General features: G+C 36.5%; 1 protein-coding gene across 3 annotated transcripts in view; it reads left to right on the top strand.

The window, feature by feature from the left end:
• CCSER2 (coiled-coil serine rich protein 2) overlaps positions 1-13,738 on the top strand; it is a 160,156-nt gene that overhangs the window by 36,540 nt on the left and 109,878 nt on the right. For all 3 annotated transcript variants that reach the window (XM_082855081.1, XM_082855082.1, XM_082855084.1), the window contains exon 3: positions 732-928. In XM_082855081.1, coding sequence (XP_082711207.1) covers positions 732-928 — 197 coding nt within the window. The remainder of the gene's footprint in view (positions 1-731; positions 929-13,738) is intronic.

Genomic DNA, 13,738 nt, shown 5'->3' with positions numbered 1-13,738 from the left:
TATGTCCAATCTAATGAATTATTTTATCGTAGGCAATTTTCATTTTTTTAAAGGAAGAGTTAGATTTCTTGCTTAGTAGACTTAATAGTTAAACTTTCAGAGGAGCTTAATTTTTTTAATTGAGAGTGAGATAGCACCTGTTAAACATTTCTTCTTATACTTGGTAATCCTGGTGCTGAATACTGGAGAAAATTTATCTCTGTGCCCATCTGGCCTGAAAAAGGAACAAACTGACGGTTTGGGTATAGGCATGTAATCTGGTGAAGGACTAGGCCATCCCTGGAGATATGCATACACCCTTGACTGCCTGAGGGTCTTCTAGTTAGGAGTGACTGCTGGAGCAAGTTATTTCCTTATAAGGAGTCAACTGCAAGGTTAAATGATATACACAGAGTAAAGACTTTCCTGGGCAGTGCTTAAAAATAAATATCTTAGGAAATATTCAAAGAATATGAGGCTTTATGTACACTTCTAGAAATGTTGCAGAAGTGAAAGATGGCTCAATGAATTTTCTTTATTGGGAAATATTTCAGTAGTTTATTTTTAAGATTTTGCATCTTGATTTTTTTATTGTTTAGATTTAGAAGATTCTAGTTATGAATACTTTTTTGCCAACTTTTTTGCTATAATATATCAAATTATTAAATCTTATATTTTTTGAACCTGAGAAATAATTATATTTTTATGAATTAATAACTTATTTTTCCTCTCTTTTAAAAAATCAACTGAAGACAGGAGTGAATGTTCAAAACATGCTTCTGGAAACAACTTGATTTCACCAGATACAGATTACAGAGCTGGTTCTTCATTTGAACTCTCTCCATCTGATAGCTCTGATGGAACGTACATGTGGGATGAAGAGGGCTTGGAGCCCATTGGAAATGTCCACCCAGTTGGGAGCTATGAGTCCTCTGAGATGAACAGCATAGTATGTATGGATTTATATACCATTTTGGAACATTTTGTTTACTTTGCTATAGAGAGACTTGGGATATTGATTGGATTTTTTAAGTTTATGAACTAACTTTCCTAGTTTGAGAAATGGGAATTCATATCTCTTAAAGGCCTACAAAACATCTGGTCTTAATACATAATAAAGCATATATTTGTATAATATAGCACGAGTTAAATATGTTCTCATACACATTCATAATATAGTTGACCCTTGAATAACATGGGTTCGAACTACGAGGGTCCACTTATATATGAATCTTTTTCAATAGTAAAAATACTACAGTACTACACAGTCTGTGGTTGGTTGAATTTGCGGATGCGGAAATGCGGGTATGGAGGAACAGTGTATATATAGAGGGCCAAATGTAAGTTAAACGTGGATTTTCAACTGTGCAGAGGGTCAGCACCTCTAACCCCATGTTTTTCAAAGGTCAGCTGTATGTAAATAAATACACACACATATTCATATGGACACCCTGTCCTGTTCAGGTTAAGCTAGGTTAGTGGTTCTCAGTAGGGGAAGGCAATGTCTGGAGACATTTTTGGTTGTCACATTGAGGGATGCTGCTGGCAACTAATGGGTACATACCGGGATACTGCTTAACATCCTGTAATGCACAGGATAGCACCCACAACAAAGATTTATCCAGCCCAAGATGTAAATAGTGCTGCTGATGAGAAATCCTGGGCTAGGCTGTGCTGAGGTAACATTCTCAGTGCCAACTCTCAGTGACTTAACACAATAAAAGTTTATTTTTTACCCTTAAAATGTCTATTGTAGGTCTGGACAACTCTCTAGGGCAACTGTCTTCAGTGTTCCAAGCTGCTTTGATCTTGGGGCTCTTTTGAGACCCTTTGTCACTCTGGTAACGAGGATCTCACACATGCAGTTACTGGCAGAGGGTCTCACACATGCAGTTACTGCTGTGGCCTGCAGGTGGCATATGGCACTTTTACTCACAACATACTGACTGGAACTAATCTTATGTACTGAGTGGGCAGGAAGTGTAATTTTCTTGTGTGCCTGGTAGGCGAGGGCACCAGATATGAATGAGCACTAGAGGACCTACCATATATTTATACATGCATATTTTAAGAAAAATTGCAAGTAATGTGGATTATATGCCATGTGAGTAAAGTATAGTTGGTGTGATTAAAGTTATTCTCTGTAGTTACTGAGTATATAAAATCAATTTTCCAGTAGTTGTATGGGAAAATTGGTAGTCTTTGTGGTATATTAAATTCCAGGTAGACTTCAGGTGATGTAATTTTCACAGGTTTATTCATATAAACCTGTGACTTGGAAAAAAATAAATGTTGTTACCAGAGGCTTGTTAAATTGCACAGACATGGAGAGGACACGTACTTAATTTAGAGGCAGCATCTCTTATTTCGTTAGATAAAGGAAGTTCAGAAAATATTACGGTTTAGGGCCTTATGTGCTCTCTTACTAGAACTTTTTAAGCGAATATGATTGAAGTTGAAATGACCATTGTGTCCAGTAGATGGCAGCAGTCAGCTGCCTAGTACCTGACATTTTTCAGACAGTTCACTGTTCTTGTAACATAAATGATGAAATAGCCTCTGGAAGACTTCAGTACACATCTGAATTGACCATTAGTCTCTAAGATCCATGAATTTCCTCCTTGATCATTTGGCTTGTGTATATGGGATGGGAGACTACAAAAGTATTCATTCTGTGCTTTGGAACGGAATGGTGTCTGTGTGTCATTCTCTTTGGATCTAAGAAGATAGTCTGAGAAAGGATGGCGAATTGATGGTAAAAGTTGAAAAGAGTGTGTTAAGATCTACTGTGATAGTAGATTTACCATTTATGCTCTAAAATTCTATCAACTGTTTGCTTTTTTCTATTTTAAATTAATTTTGTTACATGTGTACCTGTTTAGAATTGTTTCCTTGGTGAATTGGACTTTCAGTCATTGTTTAGTGAACCTCTCTAAGCCTCATTATGCTTTTTGTCTTAAGGCCTCTTTTTTTTCAGAATTAGTATATTTTACCAGTTTTATTTATATATTTTCTATCCTTTCACTATCAGCTCTTTTGATATATAATAGGTTATTATTTTTTAAAAAATACTATCTGGGGTTCCCTGGTGGCGCAGTGGTTGAGAATCCGCCTGCCAATGCAGGGGAGATGGGTTCGTGCCCCGGTCCGGGAAGATCCCATGTGCCGCGGAGCGGCTGAGCCCGTGAGCCGTGGCCACTGAGCCTGCGCGTCCGGAGCCTGTACTCTGCAACAGGAGAGGCCACAGCAGTGAGAGGCCCGCGTACCGCAAAAAAATTTAAAATAAATAAATAAATAAATAATACAGTCTGTCTTTTGTTTTTAACTGGTGAGTTTGGTCCTTTATGTTTGCATTTATTGATATACTTGGAATTAACTCTGTTATCTTATATTTTTATTTAAATTATCTCACTTTTTCTGTTTCTTCTTTCTCCTTTTTCTAAAATAGTATATCTAACTTAGCCCAAAAGAACTTTAGCCTGTTCTCATTTTCCTTTGTCTCTCCATTGCCTCCTTTGTCTCACCAAAGACATTTCCTAATCTTCTCCACAAGCACCACTATGGTTGTTCTTTACAACAGTGCTCATTCCGGTCCAGGTTGAGGTTAGGAGCCTTCACTAGAATGTGAGTCAGCTGTGTCCACAACTAACAGTTTAGTTGAAATCCATTGTTTAGTTCAGCTGACTTTCTCTTTGAAGAAAGCAGTGTGTTGATGCAGTCTGGTGCAAGCTCCTTATCTTGTCATAGGTCCTCACAGTTTGTAGACGGACTACTTTGCATAGCACTTGTCTAGAATCTAGGCCTTTTTTTTTTTGCTTAAATATTGACAGTGGTTTGTTGAGGTATAATTTAAATACAATAAAATGTACAAGTCTTTTGCATATAGCATAGGGAATTTTGAAAATGTGTATACTTGTTTAACAATCATCCACATTTATGATATAGAATATTTCCAGCACACCAGAATATTTCTTGTGCTCGTCAGTCATTCTGTTACCCCACCCCAGGAGCAACCACTGTTCTGATTTCTATTGCTGTAGCTTAGTTTTACCTATTCCTGAATTCAATATGAGTAGAATTATAGACATGTGTTATTTATATCTGGCTTCTTCCAGTAAATGTTATATGCATATTTGTTAGTTGTTTGCTCATTCTTCTTGTTACATAACAATCCATTGTGTGAATATATTATAAGTTATTTTATTCTGCTATTGATGGACATTTAGATTGTATCTGGTTTTGGGCTACTGCTTCTGCTGTGAAGATTTTGCAACATGTTTTTTGGTGAACATTTATGCATTTCTGTTCGCAAAATATGTAGGAGAGGAATTGCTGGATTATAGTGTATACTTATATCTATAGCTTTAGATGCTTTCAGTTTTCCAAAGTGGTTGTATCCGTTTAAACTCTCACTAGCAGTAAATAAGCATTCCCGAAATTCCACTTTCTAGTTTATACTTTATGTTGTCTGTTTTTTTTTTTTGCATTTTTGCTATTCTGGTGGGGGTATAGTAGTATTGCATTGAGATTTTTGTCCTGTGGTTTGTGGTAACTACTTGTTTGCCATTAGTATATACTCTTCTGTGAAGTGCCTTCTGTTGGGCTTTATGTATTTTTTCTTAATTGTTTTGTAAAAATCCTTTATATATTTTGGATATAAATTTTATATATATACACATATATACACATATGTGTATACATTTTTATATATATGGATTGCTTTTAAAACCTTTTAATAGTGTCTTTTGATGAGTAGAATTTAACAATTTAACATTTTTCCTTTATTATTAGCACTTTTTGCACTGTGAGAATTTTTTGTCTACTCTAAAGTTATGAAGGTATATTCCAATGTTTTTTTTTTTTTTTTTGCGGTATGGAGGCCTCTCCCGCTGTGGAGCACAGGCTCCAGACGCGCAGGCTCAGCGGCCATGGCTCAAGGGACCAGCCGCTCCGCGGCATGTGGGATCTTCCTGGACCGGGGCATGAACCCGTGTCCCCTGCATCGGCAGGTGGACTCTCAACCACTGCGCCACCAGGGAAGCCCCCAATGTTTATTTTTAAAAGCTTTGTTTTTTAACCTTTCATAGTAAGGTCTACAAGCCATCTGGGAATTATTTATGTGCATGGTATGAGGTAGAGGTCAAGATTAATTTTTTTTTCTTTTTTTTGGAAAAGTCATATTTTTCCTACTCTACTGCAGGGTTTTCTTTGTCCTAAGTTAGTAATTGTATCTATGTATTTCTTGCCTCTCTTTTAGTTCATTGGTTTCTTTGTTTATCCTTGTGTCAGTGCTACACTGCTTTAATTGTTGTAGCTTTAAAATAAGTATTGACATCTGGTAGTGTAAGTCTTCTAGTTTTGTTCTTTTCCAAGGTTTCCCTAGTTGGCTTTTTGTAATCTATTTAAATGTTAGAATGAGTTTGTCAGTTTCTACAAAGAACCTTTAGGAATTTTGAATGGGATTGCATTGAATTTATAGATCAATTTGGGGAGAAATGACATATTTACTATAGTGAGTCTTCTACTTTATGGGTATGGTCTGCTCCTCCATTTATTTGGGACTTTAAGAAATATTTATTGCTAACATTTTGTACTTTTCTGTAAAATTTTATACATATTTGCATTATTTTTAGGTATTTGATTTGGTTGCTATAAATGGTACCACTTTAAAAATTTTATTTCCTGATTTTTATATTTTGACCTGTTTTTTCAGTGACCTTGGTAAATCCACTTACTAGTTTTGATAATTTGCCTGTGAGTGTTTTTGGAATTTCTACATATACTATACAGTGATACCATTTGCAAAGGCTCAACATCCCTCCTAACCCCCCCTCCCACCCCACCCTTTATTGCACTGGTTAGAACCTCCAACATAATGTTGAATTGAAATGGTGATAGAATTTTAGGAAAATTTTAATAGCTCACCATTAATATTTGTGTGTGTGGATATTTGTGTGTGTGGGGGGGTTGTAGATATTTTTCATCAGATTAAAGAAGTTCCTTTTTACTTTATTTGCTGAATTTTTGTTGTGAGTGAATGTTAATTTTGTTATCAAACACTTTCTCTACATTTATTGAAATGATTAAATTATTATTATTATTTCTGTTAGTGTGGTAGATTGCATTTCTTTTTTTTTTTTTTTTTGGGCCGTGCTGTGCCGCTTGCAGGATCTTAGTTCCCCGACCAGGGACTGAACCCATGCCCCCTGCAGTGGAAGTGTGGAGTCTTAACCACTGTACTGCCAGGGAATTCCCTAGATTGTATTTATTGATTTGCAAATATTAAACCACCTTTCCATCCTTGAAATAGATTTACTTGGCACTTGAGTGTGATGTACTATCCTCTTATAATAATAAATGTTGTTTAACATTTATTATAGACTTGATTTCCTAATATTGAATATATATTTATGTTCTTTTTTTTGCATTTATGTTCATGAGCAGGATTGCTTTGTAATTTTCCTCTTTTTTTGCGGGGGAGGGGTATTCTTGTGGCTTTATAAATGGGTTGAAAAGTGTTACTTTTTTTTTTTTTTCCTTTGAAGAGTTTATGTACAATTCATGTGGCTTCTTCCTTAAATGTTTAAAAGAATTCATCAATGAAACCTTTTGGACCTGGAGTTTTCTTTGGGAAAAGAATTTTAAGAACAGATTTAATTTTTAAAATAGATGTTGGCCCATTAAGGTTTATATATATATTTCTTCTTGTGTTGGTTTTGAGAACTTGTCCATTTCATCTAAGATGTCATTTGTTGGTGAAGGTTGTTCAGGATTATCTTATTTTTTTTTAAACATCCTTATGGTCTTGTAGTGATGTTCACTTTTTCTTTCCTGATTACTGATTCCTGCTAATTCATTCATTAGCACCCTAGTAGCAAATATAAAAATGAGTTTCTTCTAATGTGTCTTACTTTAAAACAATGAATTCTAAACCATGTTATATAGGCCATCTTTTTTTTTAACCTTTAATGCATTTATGTATCTGTGGATAATACATGATATTGTTTTGTATGTCTGTTTTACAACTTATATAAGTGATACATGATGTTCTGTGATTTTTTTTTTTTACTCAGTTTTATGTCTTTGCGGTACATGTGTATTTATATTATAGGTCTATTTCATTTATTTTTACTACTGTATAATATCATTTAAATATACCATTCTTTTGCTCGCCGTTCCTCTGCTAATGGACATTCAAGTTATTCCTCACTGATAATATCAAGATAGTGCAGCAGTGAACATTCTTACTCATGTTTCTTTGATCATATACGTCAGAATTTCTCTAGGATATAAACCTAGGGATAGCATCACTGGATCAGGGGATCTGTGGATATTCAGCTTTACCAGATGCTGCCAAATATCTTCCTAAAATGGTTCTACTAATTTATACTTTGCAGCAGTGAATGAAAATTTCTCTTGCTCCTCATCTTAGCCCACTTGCTATTATCTAACTTTAAAATTTTAGCCAGTCTGTTGAGTGTGAAATGATACTCATTTTAATTTGCATCTATATCACTATTAATTTTATAATTTTTTCATATATTTACTGGTTGGTTTCCTTTTCTGTGTATTACTTATTTACTGATTTTTCTACTGAGTTGTTTGTCTTTTTCTTATTGATAAGAAAAAGTTTCTTGTGTGGCCTGAATTTAATTCTTGTTAAATGTGTCACAAATATCTTCTCTCAGCCATTGGCTTCTGACTTTTTTTGTTGCCTTTACCATGTATAGTTTTAAATTTTCATGTAATTAAATTTAGTGATGTTTTTCTTTATGGTTTTTACTGTGTGTGTGTGTGTGTGTGTGTGTGTGTGTGTGTGTGTGTGTAATAAAGACAAGAGCCAGGGCTCTGAGACAGGTTAGATTAAAAATCCCGTCACTGTCATGTACTAGTTGTATATCTTTGGATTCTCTGTTCCTTTTTTTTTTTTTTTAATAAAATGGAGATAATAACAGTACATATCTACAGGGCTGATATTAGGAAGTACATGCGTGAATGTTTTAACAGCTATGTGATAATGGTTGTTGAGTATTTTGAGTGTCATCTCGGACTACCCCCTGGAATTGCTGTGAACCTTAAGTAAGGTCATACATATAAAATACTTAATGCCAGGGAAATAGCAAGAGCTCAACAAATGTTAGCCATTTATTATTTTCCTGTTGTCTTCATCTTTTTACATTTAAGACTTTAATCCATCTGAAGTTGGTATGAGGCATAATAATTTACCCTCAGTAATATTCTTTCATAATATACTTGCTGTGCAAAAAAGACTTAACACAGCAGGCCTGAGATTGCCTATTCCTTAGCTGGCCCTTTGCTGGTAAACAGTTCCCTTACTGTGATACAAAACTTTCCCTAAGTGATAAAGAGTGGTTCACTGTGCCTCAACTGTGCATGTGGTTTATGCTGTGTACCTGCTTTCCTTCTGGGGTTCTGGAGTTTTGGTATGTCCTAGGCAGAGGGTGCCCATGTCACCAGCCCTCAATAAAAACAACCGAATTTCTTAGGAACATCTGTAATAGACAACACTTTTCATGTGTTGTTACAACTTGTTGCTTGAGGAATTAAGCACACGCTGCGATTCCACTGGGAGAGGACTCTTGGAAGCTTATACATTGTTTCTTCAACTTCATCCCATGTGCCTTTTCCTTTTTTTTTTTTTTTTTTTTTGCGGTACGTGGGCCTCTCACTGTTGTGGCCTCTCCTGTTGTGGAGCACAGGCTCTGGACGTGCAGGCTCAGCAGCCATAGCTCACGGTCCCAGCCGCTCCGTGGCACGTGGGATCTTCCCGGACCCTTCCACGGGCATGAACCCCTGTTCCCAGCATCAGCAGGCAGACTCTCAACCACTGCGCCACCAGGGAAGCCCCAACCTTTTCCTTTTTTAATTTTGTTTCGTGTCCTTGTGCTGGAACAAATCTTAGCTGTGAATATCTATGACTGCTGAGTCCTGTGAGTCCTTCTTGTGAACCATCTAACCTGGGGGTGGCCTTGAGGACTCTGACATAGGGACTGATTTGAAGTTATCTTTGTTTGCTGCAGTAAGTATATTTTTAATTTATCATCTTTTGTATTTTTATAATAATCCTTTGAAGTAGCTATCGACCAGTTACTAACTCTTGCTTCAGATTTGGATGAGTTTAGATGCGTTGAGTAAACTGATATTGATAGGTTGGGAACTAGCTTGCTGACTGTTGTACTCTCGGTCCGGTATTCTTGTTTTTCAGCCTTCTATCTACTCAGGATAACTGAGCATTTTAAAACTCAGGAAACTTTTAGTCGACATTTAACTTTTTTGAACATGAAATACAGCATTTTTTTTGTTAGGAAATATTGTCCGAATCATAGTGTATGTGAACAATTAGAGGCAAAAACATTTTCACTGTTCTACAGCGAATCGCAACCCTCTTTGCTGTGGTGCTGTGACCAATATAAGAGCTTTCATTGCAGAGGAATTGAATTACAATGTCACAATGACTGATTTCCTAACACTGATATATTTAGGGATTGATAATTTTAAATCATCACATGGAGTGCTTTTATTTTTGGAAGGATTTTTATGGAAGGCTAAAGAAGTGGTTGAACCAGATTTTCCCTGAAAGTGTCTAGCTTTATTTTTCTATTTTATCAGCCTTGACTTATGTTCACATGGTAGGCAGGTTTAACCTTATCATTTAAATAGAACCTTTTTTACTTTGAAATGTAGATTCAAATTCTTGCTTGAATGCTTTTGACACATCAGTAAGTAGTTATGCCTCATGATGCTAACACGTTTTATTACACATTTTTTTCCTGTGTTTTACTAAGGGAAGAGCTGGCTAGATTTGGGTTTCTACCTTCGTGGCTGATGTTGCTAGAGTTTATTGAGACTTAAATGTATGCCGAATATCATAATATTCTTAGCAGTAATTTATGTGGGAATAGGACTCCCATAGGTTTTTTTGCACTGAATTTTGGAATTTCCTGTGGTCTAGAAATGTAGCAGAGGAATACTAGACTATCAAATTTGGTTTTTATTTTTCGTATTTAGTTTTATTGGCTTTAATTTCTGTTTCCTGTTTCTTTGGGGTATATTAACAGGGACCAGCAAGCTACAGCCTTGAGGCTGCCCACACTTTTTTTTTTTTTGTGGTACACGGGCCTCTTACTGTTGTGGCCTCTCCCGTTGCGGAGCACAGGCTCCGGACACGCAGGCTCAGGCTCAGCGGCCATGGCTCACGGGCCTAGCCGCTCCGTGGCATGTGGGATCCTCCCGGACAGGGGCATGAACCCGTGTCCCCAGCATCGGCAGGCGGACTCTCAACCACTGTGCCACCAGGGAAGCCCCACCCATTTTTGTAAGTAAATTTACGTATATGTAAAGTTTAATTTACATGTAGTCTGTGGCTGCTTTCATGCTACTGTGGCACTATTAAGTAGTTACAACAGAGACTATTGTACACAAACCTAAATATTTACTATCTGGGCTTTGAGAAGACGTTTGCTGACCCCTACATTAGAACACTGCAGATAATTTTAAAGATTCAGGAGTTAACTTTTTAAACCAATGAAAAGTCTATGGAAGATTTTTAGGCATTTAATTTTCTCTTTGTTGTCATTGCTACGCCGTTCTTCCTCTGACCCCCAGTGGAAGGTATCCATCAATTCATTTAACATATTTGAGTGACCATCATGTGCAGAGCACTGAGGATACAGTGATCAAGACAGCTGTAGGATCTGTTTTCGTGCTTATATTCTATTAAGGCATATGTAGTTGAAATATTTAGCTAACTCATTATCTTCAATCGATATGTGGAGAAGGTGCTACAAAGGAGAATTACAAAGTGTGAAAGTGTATTATTGGAAAACCTGGTCTGGTGTGAGTGTAAGGTAAGGCTGTTTCAGGAAATGATGTTTAGGCTTAGTTGGCCCAGGGATACAGTAGGTAAAAAGGGTATATGTAATTGGAAGAATGTCAGGTGTTTTAGTAAATGGCATATGGAAATGCCTTGAAGTAGGAAGGGATCATGGAGTGTTTGGGGAAATATGAGAAGGCCAGTATGGCCTGAGCACTGACACAGAGGGGAGGAGTGGCAGGAGAGAGGAGGCTATTAGTATAGAGCTTTTATGGAGCACAAAGGGTTTGAATCTTTATCCTAAAAACTGAAGGGGAGTTGTTGGAGGATTTTAAGCTGGAAAGGAACATAATTTGATTCACATTTTAAAAACGCTCTGTATAAAGATTGAATTAGGGGGCTTCCCTGGTGGCGCAGTGGTTAAGAATCTGTCTGCCAATGCAGGGGACACGGGTTCAAGCCCTGGTCCGGGAAGGTCCCACATGCCGTGGAGCACCTGGGCCCGTGCACCACAGCTGCTGGGCCTATGCTCTGGAGTCCGCAGGTCACAACTGCTGAGGCCTGTGCGCCTGGAGCCCGTGCCCCACAACAGGAGAGACCACTGCAATGGGAGGCCCGTGCACCGCAACAAGAGTAGCCACAACTAGAGAGAGCCTGCGCACAGCCAAAAATGTAAATAAATAAATTAAAAAAAAAAAAAGATAGAGTTAGAAGAGAGAGAGAAAGTATGCTGGAAGCTGTCATTCAAGTGAGGGGTGGTAGTGGCTTGGGCTAAAGTGACGGCAGAGTGAAGATGTAGTGGGGTCAGCAATTTTGAAAACGGGTTTAGAGGGTACAGCTGATGAAATTCAGTTACTCATTGACGGTAGGGGAGAAAAGTGTCACCTCCTCCCGTTTAGAAGTTATGATTAGTACTGTTGCTCTCATTCATTTTGCCAGAATCATCCTAAATTATCAGTTTGACTTCTTATTTTTCTGATGATTTTCCCATTCCTTATAATGTCAAATGTAAACTCCTTGACTGGCTCTCCATGGTCTGTGCTCACTTTATATAGGTCTGTCTAGTTGCTTTTAATCTCCAGTTCCTACTACATGTCTTGAATATAGTTGATATTTCTCTCTCTCATCATTCTTTTAGGTTTCTGGCACTAAATAAAGACTCAATACATACTTTTTGAAATGGGTGCCACGATGACATGCCATTTAATTCAAAATAAATGGAAACCCTTAAACTAAATATAATGCTTAATATTATTCAGTATTTTTCCATACACATTGTGACATAATCTATTTACAAAGTAAGTTTCTAAGGTACCACGTGTCATAATGGCAAGTTGCGAGTAACTAAAAATGTGACATTAGCATAGGTGTAATAGTGGAGGGACAGCTTACAGAAAGTTGAGACCGTCCTGATATAGGTAAATGAAAATCTCAAACTGACATTAATATTTACAGTATGCTCTGATACAGAATACAGAACTTGAATGCATAGAAGGGATGTAATCCAGCTCATTTAACTATTTTACAGATAAGGGGACGGAATGAGATGGGAAAACTAAATTTTTCTTAATTTCCTTTTTTTTTAGCTAGACTAGTGAATTTCCCATGTCCATTTAATTACTAGCATAGCTTCTTTTTTGGCCTGTTAATGTAACTTTTAGGTTTAAAAACAAAGTTTAAATTTATCACACATGGTTGTTGTGACCCTTTAAACATAATGTTTTTCTTCACTCTATATTGTTTCTTGTAGATTAAATCTGTTTAATATGAAGTTCAATTCAGTAATTATTTATGGAGCTTCTGCTATGTCTCAGGCACACTGTTAAGTGCTGAAATTACTGAATATGTGTAAGGCTGTCTTTGTCCTTTATGAATTCAAAATAGTATAATTTTTAAATGATATCATGCATGCTGTGTTAGCATGTGCATGATATACTAAGAGGAAGTGACATCTGAGTTGAGTTTTGAAAAATGGATACAAAGTTGACCAACTGGTCAAGGAAAAGGGAGGGTGAGCATTTTAGGCATAAAGAATAGCATGTACAGTGACCTGGAGGGATCACAAAATCGTGATGTATGAGAGGAATATCTGCACACTAATAGTATAAAGTGTGAAGTAGAGAGAAATTAGAGATGAAGCTGTGGAATTAATAAAGTGGAAAGGAAGAAAAATCTTGTATCTCAAATCAGAAAGACAAGTGATGTTTACAAATCAGATTTTAGAATAAGACAGATATAATTTAAATATTATATCAATATCTCTATTTCAGATCTTTATACATACTTCCTGTCTATGTACTGGGACCATGACTATTTTTTTCTGAGCATTTTTTCTTTTTTCATAAAAATGGAATTATTGGACTGTCTAAACTCCTTCTGGGTCAAAGCCTGTGTTTCAGAGAAAAAGTAGTGAATTTAAAAGTAGTTTGTCTTATGGTTACCAAGGGAGAAAAGGCAGGGGAGGGGTAAATTGGGAGATTGGGATTGACATATGTACACTACTATATGTAAAATAACTAATAAAAACCTACTGTATAGCACAGGGAACTCTACTCAGTACTCTGTAATAACCTATATGGGAAACGAATCTAAAAAAGAGTGGATATATGTATATGTATAACTGGTTCACTTTGCTGTACAGCAGAAACTAACACAACATTATAAATCAACTATACTCGGATAAAAATGAATTAAAAAAATAAAAGTAGTTTGTTAAAGAAAAAAAAAAGAGTAATTAGTTCACTACCAGGTCCCTTTTACCTAGCATAGGACCTGGCATAGAGTAGATGCATAGTTAGTAATATTTATGAAGAAAATACTGAATTCTGTCAGTTGAATCAGATAGATGTTATAAACTAGTTATGGTTAGTGAGGACACTGAGGCTGAGGAGTTAAATGCCTTTTATGAATTTTAGGAGTTGTTGA

The sequence above is a fragment of the Leucopleurus acutus genome (assembly GCF_964270905.1).
Source record: "Leucopleurus acutus genome assembly, chromosome: 14".
Taxonomy (NCBI): domain Eukaryota; kingdom Metazoa; phylum Chordata; class Mammalia; order Artiodactyla; family Delphinidae; genus Leucopleurus; species Leucopleurus acutus.
The sequence above is the reverse complement of the archived record's forward strand: the minus strand, read 5'-3'. Positions and strand labels throughout refer to the sequence as shown.